Source organism: Astatotilapia calliptera, chromosome 8 (assembly GCF_900246225.1).
Source record: "Astatotilapia calliptera chromosome 8, fAstCal1.2, whole genome shotgun sequence".
NCBI lineage: Eukaryota > Metazoa > Chordata > Actinopteri > Cichliformes > Cichlidae > Astatotilapia > Astatotilapia calliptera.
The window spans coordinates 21,647,246-21,666,781 of record NC_039309.1 but is presented as its reverse complement, the minus strand read 5'-3'; the positions used below and the strand labels follow the sequence as shown (position 1 = coordinate 21,666,781).

At 40.7% G+C, this 19,536-nt stretch overlaps 1 protein-coding gene across 1 annotated transcript; it reads left to right on the top strand.

Moving 5' to 3' along the window:
- Window positions 1-3,937: 3,937 nt before the first annotated feature.
- LOC113027709 (myosin heavy chain, fast skeletal muscle-like) lies at window positions 3,938-19,188 on the top strand. The gene is made up of 39 exons (XM_026177418.1): window positions 3,938-4,018; window positions 4,090-4,317; window positions 4,491-4,634; window positions 5,953-6,109; window positions 6,202-6,229; window positions 6,312-6,426; window positions 6,511-6,603; window positions 6,683-6,746; window positions 6,826-6,924; window positions 7,020-7,123; window positions 7,204-7,342; window positions 7,536-7,654; window positions 8,975-9,124; window positions 9,203-9,373; window positions 9,443-9,749; window positions 9,841-9,923; window positions 10,008-10,095; window positions 10,191-10,308; window positions 10,380-10,503; window positions 11,419-11,555; window positions 11,641-11,896; window positions 11,979-12,221; window positions 12,471-12,647; window positions 12,728-12,873; window positions 12,958-13,048; window positions 13,160-13,549; window positions 14,104-14,230; window positions 14,309-14,427; window positions 14,971-15,167; window positions 15,273-15,456; window positions 15,561-15,726; window positions 15,974-16,098; window positions 16,191-16,499; window positions 16,571-16,774; window positions 17,920-18,045; window positions 18,149-18,319; window positions 18,410-18,610; window positions 18,691-18,822; window positions 19,070-19,188. Exons 2-39 carry the CDS (start codon window positions 4,114-4,116, stop codon window positions 19,085-19,087), a joined length of 5,826 nt encoding a protein of 1,941 aa, XP_026033203.1. The 5' UTR covers window positions 3,938-4,018; window positions 4,090-4,113; the 3' UTR covers window positions 19,088-19,188.
- The last annotated feature ends 348 nt before the right edge of the window (window positions 19,189-19,536 follow it).

Sequence of the window (19,536 nt, the reverse complement as noted above, 5' to 3'; positions counted from 1 at the left end):
ATGTCGGTCAGCAGCGACTGCTTCAGCTTCGTCCCAGGCAATGTCGACAGTTCTCAGGTCGTCCATAAATGTTCGACGCCATGTGGTCTTTGGTCGGCCTTGCTTTCGCTTGCCAGTTCGTGGACGCCATGTCATGGCAATCTTAGCTGGGCGATGAGGGGGTAGGCGTAAAATACACTCAACAAAAATATAAACGCAACACCTTTGTTACTGCTCCCATTCCCCATGGGATGGACGTAGAGACCTAGAATTCATTCCAGATACACAATATAACCATCCCTCCCAAACAGTGGTCACAAATCAGTCCAAATGTGTGGTAGTGGGCACATCTGCTATATTGAGATAATCCATCCCACCTCACAGGTGTGCCACATCAGGATGCTGATCTGACATCATGAGTAGTGCACAGGTGTACCTCAGACTGCCCACAACAAAAGGCCACCCTGGAATGTGCAGTTTTTTGCGCTATTGGGGGTCTGGGGACCCAGAACCGGTCAGTATCTGGTGTGACCACCATTTGCCTCATGCAGTGCAACACATCGTCGCATGGAGTCTATCAGATTGTCAATTGTGGCCTGTGGAATGTTGGTCCACTCCACTTCAATGGCTGTGCGAGGTTGTTGGATATTCGTGGGAACTGGTACACGCTGTCGTATACGCCGGTCAAGCACATCCCGAACATGCTCAATGGGTGACATGTCCGGTGAGTATGCTGGCCATGCAAGAACTGGGACATTCTCAGCTGCCATCTGCCCTGAACAATGTGAACCATGATTCATCCGTGAAGCGCACACCTCTCCAATGTGCCAGACGCCATCGAATGTGAGCATTTGCCCACACAAGTCTGTTACGGCGACGAGCTGGAGTCAGGTCAAGACCCCGATGAGGACGACGGGCATGCAGTTGAGCGTCCCTGAGACGGTTTCTGACAGTTTGTGCAGAAATTGTTTGGTTGTGCAAACCAATTGTTCCAGCAGCTGTCTGGGTGGCTGGTCTCAGACGATCTTGGAGGTGAACCTGCTGGATGTGGAGGTCCTGGGCTGGTGTGGTTACACGAGGTCTGCGGTTGTGAGGCCGGTTGGATGTGCTGCCATATTCTCTGAAACGCCTGTGGAGACGGCTTATGGTTGAGAAATGAACATTCAATGCACGGGCGACAGATCTGGTTGACATTCCTGCTGTCAGCATGCCAATTGCACGCTCCCTCATTGCTTGTGGCATCTGTGGCATTTTGCTGTGAGACAAAACTGCACATTCCAGGGTGGCCTTTTGTTGTGGGCAGTCTGAGGTACACCTGTGCACTACTCATGATGTCAGATCAGCATCCTGATGTGGCACACCTGTGAGGTGGGATGGATTATCTCAATATAGCAGATGTGCCCACTACCACACATTTGGACTGATTTGTGACCACTGTTTGGGAGGGATGGTTATATTGTGTATCTGGAATGAATTTTAGGTCTCTACGTCCATCCCATGGGGAATGGGAGCAGTAACAAAGGTGTTGCATTTATATTTTTGTTGAGTGTATGTCCCGCAAAGCGAAAGCGTCTTTCTGCAACAACATCGGCTAATGGGCGGGTGCCTGCTCTTCGTAGGACCTCCTCATTTGTTATTCGGTCCCGGTAGGAAATTCTCAGGATTCGCCGCAAGCCACGTTGTTGAAGCACGTTTAGGTGTTGAATAGTTGCACTTGTTGAGCGCCAGGTTTCACTAGCGTAAAGTGCAGTAGGGAAGACGATAGAGTTCAGTAGTCTGAACTCTGCCATTGCCGGTCCCAAGCCCGGATGAGAAAGGAGGAGGGTTGGGCGTGGGGCTAGCAACCCCACCCTGTAAAAACTCCAATCGCTACGGAAACAGCAACTTCTCTTTACAGAAACTCTAAATCTTTTAGTTTTCTTGGTTGCCTCTTGGGAGCTCCCTCCATAGATTCTCTGTAAGATTGATGCGATGAAATCATCCTGTATCTTTAACAGAAAAAAGACTCAAAGGAAGTTTCCACCTCCGTGCTTGACTGTGGGGATATTGTTCTTTAGGTCATACTCAGCATTTCTCTTCCCCCAAACACAGCGGGTCAAGTTGATGACAAAGAACTTGTAGTTCTTCATGTAGTTTATAACATTTATGTCATGTGTTTTTTCTCAATTGTGCTTGCTATCCTGTCTCTCTCCATTAAAATGAAACTACCATAAAAATGAGAGACTATTCATTTCTTTGTGAGCAAAAGCAGAAATTTAGCAGGAGATTGAAGAATTATATCCTCCACTGTATGCCCTCTGATCTCAGCCAGAATTGACATATTTTTCATGAGGTTTTTTTAATAGCCAATAAAATGTCATTGAAAACTTTTTTGCATTTTTTAATGTACTATCAAGGTTTAACAAAAACGTTTTAAAGCTAAGGCAACCTCTTTCTGCACTAAAGTGACATTGGGTTGGTTTTTTTTGTTTCTGTTGCATCTGTCATCAAGTGTCCCTCAGACAAGATTCTTTGGGACAGGAAAAAAAGAAGCCTCAGATTCTCTAATGTGACCGCTAGTCCACTGTGATCTCTAAAGCCATCCCAGAAGGATCCTGGAGGAATTTCTATTGAGGGCTTTATCAGCTATGACTTTATTTATAAGCCTGTCATGACTATCAGAAGTGTCACCGCGCACCATTAATGGTACATTTCAAAACAATAAGCTTTGGAGATAAGTGAAAAATGCATTTTGTTACATTGCTGTGAAGACAGAAATCCTTGCCATGACATATGAAGTGTATTCACCATATGAATTTTTGAAATATGTAGGAATGTAAGTAAATCAGGACATAAAATAAAACCCTGTAAAACACAGTTTCACATTTTTTATGTAATTGTTTCATGACTTTATTTGTGAGAAAATTTGTGATACCACATTCATGTCCATCTGAAACTGGAAAATTAATACACACACAAACACACACACACACACAATAGAAACCGTAGAAAATGACAGATCTTTCAGTCAGCTATGCCTTCTAATGAGCAGTGCCAAATCCATTTTAAAATTTCACATAAGTAAAAAGTTAGCTTACAGTATTTTACTCTTAATGTCTTGAATTGGATACAGAAAAAAAAAACGACACCATCTTTTTTTTATTCATAAGGACATAATAAAATCATTTGGTCCTTATCACGTCTTAATATTAGATAAATACAACCTCAGATTAGCAAAACATTTTACACCATCTCATTATTTATTTAATTTAAAAAAAGTAACCCTCACTGCTTCCATATGAATTAAGAAGAATAAAGAGTAGTAGTAAGTAGCAGGCGATGCTTATACTTGCAGATTGCGGCTTGAGCCTGGTTCTGTTGGAGGTTTTCTTTCCTGCTGTCACCAAGTGCTTGCTCATAGGGGTCATTTGATTGTTGGGGTTTCTTTGCATTATTGTAGTGTATTGCACATAGACATTCCAGTTGTAAAATAAAATCAAAATTCACATGATTTTCAGTAATGAGATTAGACTTGAGCAGTGACTGCTTTGCGTTTAATAACTTTGTGTACCACCAACTATTACTGGCTTACAAATGCATTCTTTGAGCTTAAATTGTTCAATAGCTGCTTTTAAGTCTAGACACATCCTTAATGTCAAATCCAGTTATAATCTTGGAGATCAGTGCCCAAGATAACAAACACTTGGAAAGTTTATCATCTGTGTGAGCTGTATCTCTGGCAGAGGTCACCCTCCTTTGGCATTCATTCTTTTCTTGAGCTGCAGTTGCTCCACGGCACGGATTTATAACAAAAGCTCAGCACCATCTGCATGACATCACATGCCAAGCTAATCACTTTCCTCCACCCACGTTCAATGGGGGATTTGACCTAAATATAGTTGTTTGCTGTCTATGCTAATGCATCTTATAAAAGCAGTAAGCGCCAACGCTTCGTACATTTTTCTGCTTCATTGTCTTCTGGCTGTGACGGCTACTGACTTAACCAGCAGGAGCTTTGATTCAGGTGTCTCTAGAAGGAGCCATACGCTGACTTTCTGGGGTAAGATTTGATCAGGATGATGATCAAATTCATTAATAGATGAATTCTAACATTAACCCTGGATGTTTTAGTCCCCTGGGGTGTACACTGCAGAGATGAGTTCAGACGCTGACATGGCTGTTTTTGGGGAGGCCGCTCCATATCTGAGGAGACCCGAACGAGAGAGGATTGAAGCTCAGAACAGGCCCTTTGATGCCAAAACTGCAGTGTTTGTGGTGGATCCAAAGGAGCTCTTTGTTAAAGGCACATTTCAAAGCAAAGAGGGTGGCAAGGCGACTGTTAAAACTCAGTCAGGACAGGTACATCTGCTCCATGTATCTCTATACTGGAGATTTATAGGCATCGTTGGCACATTTTATTTAGATTGTCCACTGATGAGCTTTTTAATGTACTTTACATTGTAGAAGCAATATAGAGAGCAGGCTCTAACTTCATATATTTCTTAATGAAGATGTCTTTCTTACCGTCACAGGTTGTAACAGTGAAGGAAGATGAAATCTTCCCTATGAACCCACCCAAGTTTGATAAGATTGAGGACATGGCCATGATGACACACCTTAATGAGGCGGCTGTGCTGTTTAACCTCAAAGAGCGTTACGCAGCTTGGATGATCTATGTGAGTACTGCACCAGATAATGCCTGACAAGCTGCTGCTCAACTGAAGCGTGCAGACCAACAGCAGAGGTGCAGTCAGCTGAGGGTTTATTTGGTCTGACAGTAGCTACTTTTTCTTTTCTTTTTGTCTTTTTTTTTTTTTAATGCTTTGAGGTTATAGAAAAAGTCTAGAGAAGTGTATATCCAAATCGATCCTCGAGTATCTTCCTGGACAAGTGAGCCTATTCTCTTTTTCAGGAAGTGTTATAAATGAAACTAAACATAAATTAATGTTAAAATGTTCTTCAAACTAATAACAAAGTCTTACAAATTCACTGAAATTTTCATGATTTGCAGGCCAAATGCAAGTTCACTGGCAGACAGACTCAAGCAAAAAGCAAACTTCATTCGGGCTGATCTCAGAGTCCAGACTTGCACCATGCAGGAACACACAACAGGACAACAACAATAAACAATGAGGGAACAAATTAGACTCTAAATTAAGAGTAACATATAACAAGAACTACAAGTTCCCAGAATGCTCAAGAATAAATAAAGAACAGTAAACAAAACTATGAACACCTGGAAAACAAAGAAATGAACTTCAAAAAGCTCAAAAACACAAAGTTAGGCCCAGGATCATGACAAAAATACAGGTGAAAACACCTGTATAAATATAGTTAGCCTCAGCGTTTAAATAATATGGCCCAGTTTTGGCCTAATTTTGTCCAATACTCATAGTTTTAAGTGATGGAATTTTACAAAATAGCAGCCAGTCCAACATCCAGGTAAAATATATGTTTAAATATAAAAATTACATTACTTAAGTCAAATCAAATTCAAATTCAAATTCAAATTTTATTTGTCACGTACACAGTCATACACAGTACGATATGTAGTGAAATGCTTGGACAACTGCTCGTGACCTAAAGTCATCTAATGAATGATGACAGATCACTGTGTGAATTAAAGCATCTCATATTCTAAAACCCACTATCCAGTGTTATTTACCAGAAAAAAGAAAACAATACATTTGAACCATAAACAGAACAACACAAAAAGAGAAAATCCAATTAAATTAAAATGTTGTTTATATACTGCTTCTGACTTTGGAGTTAAGACTTCATAGTTACCACTTACTCGCCTGTCCTTATAATCCATCACAGCCTGTGTCGTGAGAATCAGTGTCACCTGTGTCCTAAGCTGCCTGGTCAACAACATAAATATATGGTGTCCTTTGAGACTAAATTCACCAGGCTGACTAATTAAAAAGCAATAGTTATTCTGTCAGATAAAGCTAATAAGCTTATATTGACCACAGATGTTGCTTTTGGTTGTAGACCTACTCTGGCTTGTTCTGTGTCACTGTGAACCCTTACAAGTGGCTCCCAGTGTACAACCAGGAAGTGGTGGTAGCCTACAGGGGTAAGAAGCGCCAGGAGGCTCCACCACACATCTTCTCCATTTCCGACAATGCATATCAGTCGATGCTTACTGGTAAGCTTAAAAGTTATATTACCATTTTTATGTAATCCAGTGCACCTCTCTAACATGACTGTTTGCTTTTTTGTTTGTTTGGTTTTTTTTAGATAGAGAAAACCAGTCCATCCTCATCACGTAAGCTGCATTTAAAAGATTGTACAACAGCCTGTATTTGTTACTTGATTAAAGATTTCTGATTGTACTTTATGTACTGTAGTGGAGAATCCGGTGCAGGAAAGACTGTCAACACCAAGCGTGTCATCCAGTACTTTGCGACAATCGCAGGCTCCGGGGACAGGAAAAAAGATGCTGCTGCCACTGGAAAATTACAGGTAATATTTAAATATATATGGACTATTCATCAGCTGCCTTGTCTGTATTTTTAATATTTTACATTGTTCATTGTCTTACTTAAGGGGAATCTGGAGGATCAAATCATCTCTGCTAACCCTTTGTTGGAAGCCTTTGGAAATGCCAAGACTGTCAGAAATGATAACTCTTCACGCTTTGTAAGTGAAGACTTTTTTATTTATTTTAATTCCAAGTCTTCTTTTGCTCTCCATAGATAACGTTTCTTTCATTTTTCAGGGCAAATTCATCAGGATCCACTTTGGAACCACAGGAAAGCTGGCTTCTGCTGATATTGAGACTTGTGGGTATTAATAAGTAATACAATCTTGTCAGAATTTGTTGTATTCTTTATTTAAGCCAATTTTGTGTGTTTTTGGTAGATTTACTGGAAAAATCCAGAGTAACGTTTCAACTGGCCGCAGAGAGGAGTTACCATATTTTCTACCAGATAATGTCCAACAAGAGGCCTGAGCTCATAGGTGACACAAGAAACGACAGCATTGCAACAAAGTCATATACACAATGTGTGTATGGTGCAAGGCACCAAATTGAGGGCTTGTTATGTTCTTTCCAGAAACTCTCCTCATTACCACCAACCCCTATGACTACCCATTTGTCAGCCAGGGGGAGATCAGCGTGGCGAGTATTGATGACAGTGAAGAATTGATGGCCACTGATGTAAGTCAGATGAACATTTCCTGCTTTTCCATCACTGCTAACTTTGCTCTTAGATCAGCTCTACTTTCATGTGCATTCAGAGTGCTATCGACATCCTGGGCTTCACTGGAGAGGAGAAGATTGGCATCTATAAGCTGATAGGTGCCGTGATGCATTATGGGAATATGAAGTTCAAGCAGAAGCAGAGAGAGGAGCAGGCAGAGCCAGACGGCACGGAGGGTAATTGTTATTCATAATGTTCCACCTTAATGATTTTATTTATCTTGATATAAATATATATCTCTTGTGCTCATTATCGTTTGTTTTTGGTATGTGCAAATATAGATTTTAATCTTTTCAAACCTTAGAATCTCAGCCTCTTTTATCACACTCTGCCTTTATTTTTTCTTCTCTTCTCTTTTTCTTTGACAAGTGGCTGACAAAGCAGCTTACCTGATGGGTCTGAACTCTGCAGACCTGCTGAAAGCTTTGTGTTATCCAAGAGTAAAGGTTGGCAATGAGTATGTGACCAAAGGGCAGACTGTTCAGCAGGTAACTTGCAAATTTTAGTGTTAACGGACACATAGAAAAGTTCATATCAGGTGCACAAGTGGAAATTCATCCTATAATAATAATAATAATAATAATACATTTTATTTATAGGCACCTTTAAAGACCTTCAAGGTCACCTTACATTAGTATAAAAAATAAAAAACAAGTATAAAAACTCAACAAGGTAAAAATAGACTAAGACGGAATCATGATGATGTGCAATTGTGAATAGAAGGGTTTTAAGGTGCAATTATAAAAGTGGAGAGAGAGTTTGTAGTCCGGAGATCTGGTGGCTGAACAGCTAAAGGCTCTGAGTCGTATGGAAGTCAGACGAGCAGGTGGAACAAACAAAAGGGAAGCTGAAGAAGAGCGGAGTGTACGAGGGACTGAGGGCATATGGAGAAGATCAAATAAATATGGGGGAGCGTGGTTATGAAGCGGTTTGACGTTAAGAAGCAGGATCTTGAAATTGACACGGAGGTGAACTTGAAGCTAATGGAGCTGTTTAAGAACAGGTGTTATATGTTCAGTCTCATCCTCTTATCTGCTTTATCTTCAGTGTTTGCCTTGGTACAGGTTTTTGAAAAACTATTGGCACTAACTTAATCAGCGTTGTGAGGTTCATATTGTGTATTGATCATTTTTATTGTTAAATGACAGGAAAGCCTTGTCAAACGCTTAATGTCTTTGAATCCATCAGTTGTGTTGATGCTAGAATATAGCTTAGCTCAGTACATTGAGTGGGCAACCACATGCCATATGACTGAGAGTGCCTGGCCTGGGTTCGAGTCCACCCCTTGGCCCTTAGCCACATGTCTTTCCCGTTCTCTCTGCCCCCGCTTTCCTGTCATTTCTTCACTGTGTCTATCAAATAAAGCTGAAAAAAGGCCAAAAAAAAGAATATAGCAAGAAACTCTAACCTTACAGTCCTGAGAACTCTGACATCTAATCCTGTACTTTGGGGGGAAAATAACATCTTGGAAAAATGTGGGTTAATTGTTTTTGATGTGTGCTAGAATTACTTTTTTCTGGTTCCCTGATTGTTATGACCTGGTAGATCATTCTGAAATGACAACTGTATGTATTTGGAGAGCTCAGGGTTGGAGTTTGTGTTAATCAAAGAGGACGGCAGGCACGTGTCGTCTGGACTAAAAATGGCATGTGAAATAAGTTAAACATCTAGCAAGCATAGTTTTATCAAATTAACAGTAATCTTGCTCTGTGTATAGATATTGTCTTGAAGTGTGTTGCACACAACAACCTTACAACATGATGATATTAAAGTTGCTGTTGAAATCTACAAAATGTCATTATGTACAGGTCTACAATTCTATTGGCGCTTTGGCCAAATCAGTGTATGAGAAGATGTTTCTCTGGATGGTCCTCCGCATTAATCAGATGCTTGACACGAAGCAACCTCGGCAGTTCTTTATTGGAGTCCTGGACATTGCTGGATTTGAAATCTTTGATGTAAGTTTTCTTTCTACGGTCCATCTGATTATTTGTAGAAAAATAAATAAGCTCTACAGTAAATTCCATGTTTTGCAGTATAACAGTCTGGAACAGTTGTGCATCAATTTCACCAACGAGAAACTGCAACAGTTTTTCAACCATCACATGTTTGTGCTGGAGCAAGAGGAGTATAAAAAGGAAGGCATCGAGTGGGAGTTCATTGACTTTGGGATGGACCTGGCTGCCTGTATCGAGCTCATTGAGAAGGTTTGTTTATTCAGATGCAATATGACCCTGTGATCCCAGCAGGATTTTCTGACTCACTATCTTCAACAGCCAATGGGCATCTTTTCCATCCTTGAAGAGGAGTGTATGTTCCCTAAGGCTTCAGACACGACCTTTAAAAACAAGTTGTATGACCAGCATCTAGGAAAATCAAGCAACTTTCAGAAGCCCAAGTCTGTCAAAGGCAAGGCTGAAGCTCATTTCTCTTTGGTGCACTATGCCGGGACTGTGGATTACAGCATCACAGGCTGGTTAGACAAAAACAAGGACCCGCTGAATGAGACTGTCGTCCAACTCTACCAGAAAGCCAGCCTGAAACTACTGGCTTTCCTCTATTCTAACTATGCTTCTTCTGAGGGTAGGAGTATGAAATACCTAATATTTTATTCTCTATTAAAATGGCCTGTTTTTAATATTCTAAATAAATAAAAACAATGATTATTTTGAAGAAAACACAGGTGGAAGTGGTGGTGTTAAGAAAGCAGCAAAGAAGAAGGGCGCATCGTTCCAGACTGTGTCAGCCCTCTTTAGGGTAACTTTCTGAAAATCTGATCAACAATAGTCTGAAAAAATATTCTGATTGAAAAAATAAATCATCACTGATCATTTCTAACAGGAGAATCTGGGAAAGCTAATGACAAACCTGAGGAGCACCCATCCTCACTTTGTTAGGTGCCTGATCCCAAATGAAACTAAAACTCCAGGTATTCCTCGTGACATTTCAGACTATTTTACTTGTACTGTATGTATGGCAGCCTGAATACAGCCTAAAGACAGTGTGGCTCTACCTGACTTGTAGGGATTATGGAACACCATCTGGTCATCCATCAGCTGAGATGTAATGGTGTGTTAGAAGGAATCAGGATCTGCAGGAAGGGCTTTCCCAGTCGGATCCTGTATGGGGATTTCAAGCAAAGGTAATCAACAAAAGTCTGTTTTTCTGAGAATACTTTAAAAATTGTGTGTAATAAGAGATTTCTTTGTTTAGGTACAAAGTACTGAATGCCAGTGTAATTCCTGAAGGACAATTCATTGACAACAAGAAAGCTTCCGAGAAGCTCTTGGGCTCTATCGATGTAGATCACACACAGTATAAGTTCGGACATACCAAGGTAATTCATTTTGAGTGTAAGTGAAGGCTTCGCCATATTCGAAATGACATATGGTAGGGTTACCATATTTTGATTTCCAAAAAAGAGGACACTTGGCCCAGTCATGAAGAACTTTTAACATATTTAAACAATGCCTTCTCTGTGCAGTTAATAAATGGTGAAATAAAAAATGTCATATAGGCTTTTACAAGTCAACAAGTGCAAAAAAATTACTTAAAAACCTCTGGAATTAAATAATGGTACAGAAATAAGGCCTCATCTGTATAAGAAAAATTACGGGACGGTGCGAGGGAAATTTCTTTTGCAGTTCGTCTGAAAAGCTGCACTTGTGCTTTGGCATCTTTTAAACATCATCAGGCATGCTGTGTCCAGTCTGTAAGGCAGAACAGCTATTCACAAAGCAGCAGCTCGGGGATGACGTCACACATATGGGTCCTCTGTGGGCCCATAGAAAAACCCGGACATTTTCATCAATCTCGAAAATCCCCCCGGACAGAACGTGGAAAGTGGACCTGTCCGGGGAAAAGAGGACGGTTGGTCACCCTAACATACGGTGAAACTGAAACTTACTGTTGGAAGGCGGACAGTATTTATCCCACATTGAACATAAGAGTAGGGGGATTGTCCACTTAGTTCAATTGTTGGTACCTAGCTAGCCCAGCTACTCCCATCTCATGTTCGTATACCACTAAGCAGATCATTGTTTTGATAGTACCAAACTTTTCCCCACAGTCAAACAAACTCCAACATCATCGTCTTCAACTGTAGTCAGCAACAGTAATCCAAGTACTAGTGAAGAACTGTTATGTTGTTTGTTGTAACCAATCATTTTTAGTATCATTGAGAACAGTGGGTCTGAACATAGTGTTGTAGTTTTTAAGAGATATACAGACAAATGTTCCTTTTCTTTTGTAGGTGTTCTTCAAAGCAGGACTTTTGGGTCTGCTGGAAGAGATGAGGGATGAAAAACTTGCCTCTCTTATCACAATTACTCAGGCTTTGTGCCGTGGCTTTCTCAGAAGGAAGGAGTTTCAGAAAATGATGGAGAGAAGGTAATTAAAATGAGTCCAGAGTAAACTCAAGGTCAATGTTCAGCACACTAAATACAGTAGAACTTTTTGTTCCACCTCTTTCCAGAGAGTCTATTTATATCGTTCAGTACAATATTCGCTCCTTCATGAATGTGAAACACTGGCCATGGATGAAGCTCTACTTTAAGATCAAGCCACTCTTGAGGAGTGCTGAGACGGAGAAGGAGATGGCCATGATGAAAGTTGAATTTGCCAAGTGTAAGGAGGATTTAGCCAAAGCTGAGGCTAAGAAGAAGGAGCTGGAAGCCAAAATGGTTTCTCTACTTCAGGAAAAGAACGACTTGTGTCTGCAGATTCAAGCTGTGAGGAGAGAAACTATGAATTTTGCAATACACAAGTAGAGTGCAGTCTGCATAAATGCTAAATGTGATTTTTGTTAAATAGGAAAGTGAGAGCTTGGCAGATGCTGAGGAGCGATGCGAGGGACTGATAAAGAACAAGATCTTGCTCGAGGCTAAAACCAAAGAACTGAGTGAGAGACTGGAGGATGAGGAGGAGCTGAACGCTGAACTGACTGCCAAGAAGAGGAAGCTAGAAGATGAATGCTCTGAGCTGAAGAAGGATATTGATGATTTGGAGCTCACCTTGGCTAAAGTGGAGAAAGAAAAGCATGCCACTGAAAACAAGGTGTGTTTTTGGTGGTCACCTAACCCTAAAAGAAGGCAAAATTGACTCATTTTGAAAAAACATAAATAGTTTATCATGTGTTTGTCAGTTTCGTTTGTTTTCCGATTGCCACAATTAGAAGAACAATAAAAAAAAATATAGATATATATATTATGCAATCTGATTGATTAGAGTTGCAGTTACGGTTAGGGTCATCACTGATGACAACTTCGACCTCAGAAGGTTAAGATACGTGTTTTACACATTCAGGTGAAGAATCTGACAGAAGAAATGTCGTGTCTTGATGACACTATTGCTAAGTTATCCAAGGAGAAGCTGGCCCTCCAAGAGGTCCACCAGCAGACACTAGATGATCTGCAAGCAGAAGAAGACAAAGTCAACTCTCTAACCAAAGCTAAGATCAAGCTGGAGCAACAAGTTGATGATGTAAGTCTATATAGCCAGTAGTTGTTTTTAAAAAATTCAAATCACACATCATGTATAATGTGTATATCCCCATGTATTAGCTTGAGGGCTCTCTAGAACAAGAAAAGAAAGTTCGAATGGATGTGGAGAGGGCTAAAAGAAAGCTTGAAGGAGATCTGAAACTTGCTCAGGAATCCATAATGGATTTGGAAAATGGCAATCAACAGCTGAAGGAGCATCTCAAAAAGTATGGATGGGCACATCTTTGTTTAGGTATAATTTTAAGCTTCTAATGTTTGCTTATAGAAATAGATATGATTTTGTGCAACAGGAAAGACTTCGAATTAAGCCAGTTTGTATCAAAAATTGAGGATGAGCAAAGTGCAGCTGTACAATGTCAGAAGAGGATCAAGGAGCTTCAGGTACCAACAGCAGAAATCTATTGAATTCTTTTTTTCTTTTCTTTTTTCAAATATCTTGAAATCTTGAAGTCAGTGAATGTTAATGGGGTTTTTTTTTGTTGCTTTAACAAGGCATGCAATGAAGAGCTAGTGGAAGAGCTTGAAGTTGAGCGTGTTGCTAGGGCCAAGGTGGAAAAGCAAAGGTCTGATCTTTCCAGAGAGCTTGAGGAGATCAGTGAGAGGCTGGAGGAGGCTGGAGGAGCCACGGCCGCTCAAGTAGAACTGAACAAGAAGCGAGAGGCTGAGTTTCAGAAATTAAGACGAGACCTCGAAGAATCGACCCTACACCACGAGGCCATCGCTGCAGCTTTAAGAAAGAAGCACGCTGACAGTGTGGCTGAGCTGGGAGAGCAGATTGACAATCTGCAGAGAGTCAAGCAGAAGCTAGAAAAGGAGAAGAGTGAGTACAAGATGGAGACTGATGATCTGTCTAGCAACATGGAGATCATGGTCAAAGCAAAGGTAAGCTAAGTTAAGACATTCATACTGAATGTCAAATATAATAATACAAAATCACCATTACCTACATGATGCAGGTTCCATGTGTTTTCTGCAACTAATCTCAGCAGATCATTTAACCTTGTGAGATCTAAGTGGCCATAACCCTAACACAGTTAGGATTATCATCTAATTAGTGTATAACTTGGACCTCAGAGGGCAGAGTTGTGTGCATTCAAATTAGAAGGACCTTTACACTTACACTACAGAGACAATCTGACTTGATCATCTGGACGTAACAGTCATTTGACATTTAATTGCTCTTTACCTCTGCTCATTTTTGCCCACAGCTTGACTCCTAACCAACTGTTCCCTCACTGTTTAAAGTTCCCAAATTGATATCATGTTTTGCCGTATCATTATATATACAAAGATACCAATTTTGGTAAAAAGTTTGGCCTCTGAAAGTAAAGTGGGAATAGTGCATTCAAAATAATGTAATCAGCAATTAGTGGATTGTGTCTTGCATATAATCAGTATGTTAGAAATACAAATAAAACTGTTATCCATATTATCAGATTAATTATGAAAAGCTGTGCCGCTCTCTGGAAGACCAACTGAGTGAATACAAAACAAAACATGATGAGAACACACATCTGATCACTGAAGTAAATGCTCAAAAGGCAAGACTTCAGAATGAAAATGGTAAGCAACTGATTAAAAGGTTTTTGGAGTGAAAGTGCTCTTGTTTTTTATGCCTTATTTCTGAACCCTCTCAAACAGGTGAGCTCTCTCGTCTGCTTGAGGAGAAAGAAGCAATACTCTCTCAGATGTTGAGGTCCAAGCTTGCCTTTACCCAGCAAGTCGAGGAACTGAAGAGACAGGTTGAGGAAGAAATAAAGGTTTGTTTCCACCGTGCCAAACAGTACCTGTTAAGTTAGTGCTAAGTTATGCTATATCTTAGCATAGCTTAGATTAGCTTAACTTAACTTAATTCAGAAGGTTAAAAGTGCATTCATCATCTTGGTCCCCTAAGTTGACTCAGTTCGATTTTTTTTAACAGTTGTGGAGAACTGGTTGCTACACTGGTTTTAAAGGAAAAGTCAGACGTTTTGTAGAATAGGTTTGTTTACTAGTGGATAATTAGCACAAGATCAGAAACCAGTCTGTCTGTGTCCAAAGTTAAAAAGCTAAATGTAACTAGGCTAAAGCTAAAAACAGGAAAAGGAGCAATGCAATCGTTCGGCTTCTAGTCCTTATATTATAAAACTAACTTTAAAAGCTTTAGTTTGTTGCACAAATGTTTCCAACTAACATGCTAATAAATGTACTTTATATTTAAAAAAAAAAAAAACATTGAACTTGCCAATGCTTACAGTGACAGGATTATTTGACCCTTTATGTGTAGTTTTGTAAATAAAAATCCAAATCTGCCTCCATGTCAGGCAAAGAATGCCCTGTCCCATGCTCTTCAATCTGCCCGCCATGACTGTGATTTGCTGAGGGAGCAGTATGAGGAGGAACAAGAGGCCAAGGCTGAGCTCCAGAGAGCAATGTCCAAGGCCAACAGTGAAGTGGCTCAGTGGAGAACCAAGTATGAGACTGATGCCATCCAGCGCAATGATGAATTGGAAGAGGCAAAGTGAGACTTTTTCTCAAACACATACCGTACATATGTAGATTTAAAAAAAAAAAAAAATTATAGAGTAAGAAAATTGCCATTATTATGGATTCCCAACTTTCTCAGGAAAAAGCTTGCACAGCGTTTGCAGGAGGCTGAGGAGGCAATTGAGGCTGTGAATGCCAAGTGTTTCTCTTTGGAGAAGACAAAGCAAAGGCTGCAGGGAGAAGTGGAGGACCTCATGGCTGACATGGAAAGAGCAAACACTCAAGCAGCTGGTCTGGATAAAAAGCAGAGGAGCTTTGATAAGGTAACTGAAGCATCTTGTAACCCACTGCTGCTAAGAGTCAAAGCATTTCATAAAGGCCTTTACAGATTCTGCCTTAGACAAACTACTTTTTGTGTTTTCTATAGATTCTTTCTGAGTGGAAGCAGAAATATGAGGAAACTCAGGCTGAACTGGATGGTGTACAGAGAGAGTCTCGCTCCCTCAGCACTGAACTCTTCAAAACAAAGAATTCTTATGAGGAAGCGTTGGAGCAGCTCGAAGTCCTCAAACGAGAGAACAAAAACCTGCAACGTATGTGGATGATTTCTTATAGATGGTTCATCACATTTATTTAACTATGCAATCATCCATGCATCCATCCAACCATCCATCGATTGCTCACAGTAGCTGTGATCGCCTGCTGTTTAAACATCATGTTTGCAGGAGGCAGCCAATCAGAAGATAGTAGATTTACCATGATAGCTCCCTTTTTAGAAAATAACTGATTATTTTTCATGTGATCAGTAACTGAGCGTTACATGTTGTTTTACATTTATAGAAGAAATTTCTGATCTGACTGAACAGCTCGGAGAGAATGGCAAAGCCATTCATGAGCTGGAGAAGACTAAGAGGCAAAGTGAAACTGAGAAGACAGAGATTCAGACTGCTTTGGAGGAAGCTGAGGTGACCTAATCTGATTTTTTTTAAACATAATTCACACAAACCTTATTATTCTTTTTTCCCTTCTGTGTAACCGTTCAGTCTTTTTACTCTAGGCTTCTCTGGAGCATGAGGAATCCAAAATTTTGCGCATTCAGTTGGAGCTCACTCAGGTCAAAGGGGACATCGATCGCCGGCTGGCAGAGAAGGATGAGGAGATTGAGCAGATGAAACGCAACCACCAGCGTGTTTTGGAGACAATGCAGTCAGCTCTAGATGCTGAGATGCGGAGCAAGAATGATACCATTCGAATTAGGAAAAAGATGGAGACTGACCTCAATGAGATGGAGATACAGCTTAGCCATGCCAATCGACAGGCTGCTGAAGCCCAGAAGCAGCTGAGGAACATACAAAGCCACCTCAAAGTAGAATATGAAACGCCACTTTAAGTACATCGGTTATGAATGTCTAATCATGGGTAAATTTCTCTCTGTAGGAACAAACCATTCACCTGGATGAGGCTCTGCGGACCCAGGAGGACCTGAAGGAGCAGGTGGCCATGGTGGAGCGCAAGAGCAGCCTGCTACAGGCAGAAATGGAGGAGCTGCAGGCTGCTCTGGAACAGTCAGAAAGAAGCCGGAAATTGGCTGAAGGGGAAGTAGCTGATGCCTGTGAGCGAGTCGGGCTGTTACACTCTCAGGTAACTCGTAATAGTGAAAAAGCTCTTCGTATATATCCAAGTTATAAGAAATATTTCTCCATATCAGCAAATAATAGTGTCAAGCAATGTTCCCTCTAATTTTTCATGTGTCTGAGCGAACACACAAACTCTCTGAGCGATCCCTTGGACCACTGTGAGCGACAGCAGACGTGTGCACTGTGGTCACGCCAGCATCGAGTGCATCCAAGTTACATGGTTTATTAAAATAATCAAATTACAGCATTTATGTTAGACTACTTTTAATTAACTGCTTTAGCCCACTTACAATGAAAATTAAAAAAAAATCCTGTTCATGACCTGTGCAGTATGTTAACACTATTGGAAGTAAAAATAACTTGAACTCCAATTTTGAAAACACAACTTTCTTTTCTTTTTCTGACTTGTATCATGAGTCTGAGTCTGTGGTCTGGGAGAGAGTCTGTAACTCTCTGTCTGCAAAATACAGTATATAATGACCAATGTTGGGCAATTAATTATATAGTTACTTCTTTAAAAACGTTACTGAGTTTTGCAAACAAAGTTTTTTGCTGCTGTTTACCTAAAAATGCAGCCAGAGAGCGTGCCAGCAGTGCGCAATTGCGCACACGCGCAGCTTAGAGGGAACAATGATGTCAAGGTGCGTGCTGTGTGGCAGGCAGGACTCAGAAACAGATGGTTAAACACAAAGGTGCCGGGAAAACTCAGATGCTAAAGTACAGAGAACCGAACATAATAACTGGAAACAGAGAACTAAGAGGCTAGAGACTATGAGACGGTAAGAGTGTGTACGTTAGCGACGCGACAGCAAGGAGTGAATGACAAAGGACTAAAATACACAGTGGAGTAATCAGGGAACAGGAGACAGGAGGAAAACACAGCTAGGACAAATCAAGCATGAGGAGACAAGGGAGGGAAAACTAGACACGCTAACAAAGCACACACGTCTATCAAAGTAAAACAGAAAATGTGAAACATACAACAGACACAGTCAAACCAAAATACAATAAATACAAAATATCTGCAGGTGGGTAATGGGGCTGCTGATATAAAATTAAATATGTTGTTGGACTTGTGAGAGTTCACGCATGAATTGTTAGCACAAGTTCGCTTTTATTGACAGCTGGTTTGTTGTCATTTGGCTGCAGAACACCAGTCTGCTCAACTCTAAGAGAAAGCTGGATGCAGATGTCAGCCAGCTGCAGGGGGAGGTGGAGGATGCCATCCAAGAGGCTCGTAATGCAGAGGAAAAAGCCAAAAAGGCCATCACCGATGTAAATGTCTTTATCCTTAATTTTATTCAGCAATCATTCATTTTCCATTTTTCAATGACAAGGTAGACTTTGAACATCAACCTAACCTCCTGTGCAAATGTAGGCAGCAATGATGGCGGAGGAACTGAAGAAAGAACAGGACACAAGCAGTCACCTGGAGAGGATGAAGAAGAACCTGGAGGTATCTGTGAAGGATCTGCAACACCGCCTGGACGAAGCAGAGAACCTGGCTCTGAAGGGGGGCAAGAAGCAGCTTCAGAAACTGGAAGCACGGGTATCATAGCCTTTCATAAACAGTACCTGAGAAGCATCACTTAGAACGATGACCACAGTTGATGCTAAATTTGTTGAGTGCTGACTTTAGGTGCGTGAGCTGGAGGGGGAAGTGGAACTTGAACAGAAAAGAGCCGCTGATGCCATAAAAGGAGTCCGGAAATACGAGAGGAGAGTCAAGGAGCTCACTTACCAGACTGAGGAGGACAAGAAGACTGTTTTGAGACTACAGGACCTCGTAGACAAGCTGCAGCTCAAAGTCAAGGCCTACAAACGACAAAATGAAGAAGCGGTAAGATCTTCCCGTGAAGTGAGAAATTTGATATTCTCATCATTATTATTCGGTAGCTAAATTTCAGACTTTTCCTACAGGAGGAGCAGGCCAACGTTCATCTTGCTAAGCTGAGGAAGGTGCAACATGAGCTGGAGGAGGCGCAGGAGCGTGCAGACATCGCTGAATCCCAGGTTAACAAGATGAGAGCTAAAAGCAGAGAGTTTGGAAAGGTAAAGTTAGAAACCTGAATATTTTGTTTTCTCCTGCAGTCATTCACATTTACATTATCAAGCTGTGTTTAACCACCAGTTAAAAAAGCATACTTGTTGCCTATGTGTGGCCTAACATGGATGGAAACGCTGGGAATGGGCATCAGTGGCTACGGAGACTGCAGCAGGAAATTAAAAAAGAATAATAAGAGTGGATTATTTTATATTTTTACATATTTTATTTTATTTCCTTTTCTTCTTGTCTCAGGCTGCAGAATCCGAGTAAAACATCCAGCGATGGCAGAACTTATTAGCATAAATGGAAATGAACAAACATTTGTTGTTTTGCTGTGAAACTGTAGCAGAATAAAGTGATTTAAAGCATAACGTTGTTTAATGTTGTTAGTTTTTTCTCTGCATTCAGTATCAGCCATCACAATCAAGTGCAATGTTCCACCAGCCCACGCAACAATCTCAATATTTCATATTATATCTTAATATTAGCAGAAATGAGTGGAGACCTTTCCTTGATGTGTTCATGAGCTTGTCTAACTTCTTTTTGTGGTGCTAATTAGCCAGCTAGCGACAGCACTCTAACAGATAATCAGTTTCACAGGAGTGAGAGGTTTATATATAAACTGCTATGTATGTGGGCAGTTAGCATCTAATTAGAGCAACTGTTTGCAGAGATTAGGGCCTGGTGACATTTACATTCTGTGTTAAAATAGCCATCTT

What these genes read in the sequence shown, in the direction of transcription:
- LOC113027709 (XM_026177418.1), top strand. Translation starts at nt 4,114, where the DNA reads ATGAGTTCAGACGCTGACATGGCTGTTTTTGGGGAGGCCGCTCCATAT. An exon ending in ATGATAACTCTTCACGCTTT is followed by an intron (nt 6,604 to 6,682) that starts GTAAGTGAAGAC and finishes TTCATTTTTCAG; the next exon opens with GGCAAATTCATCAGGATCCA. An exon ending in CAAGAGGCCTGAGCTCATAG is followed by an intron (nt 6,925 to 7,019) that starts GTGACACAAGAA and finishes TGTTCTTTCCAG; the next exon opens with AAACTCTCCTCATTACCACC.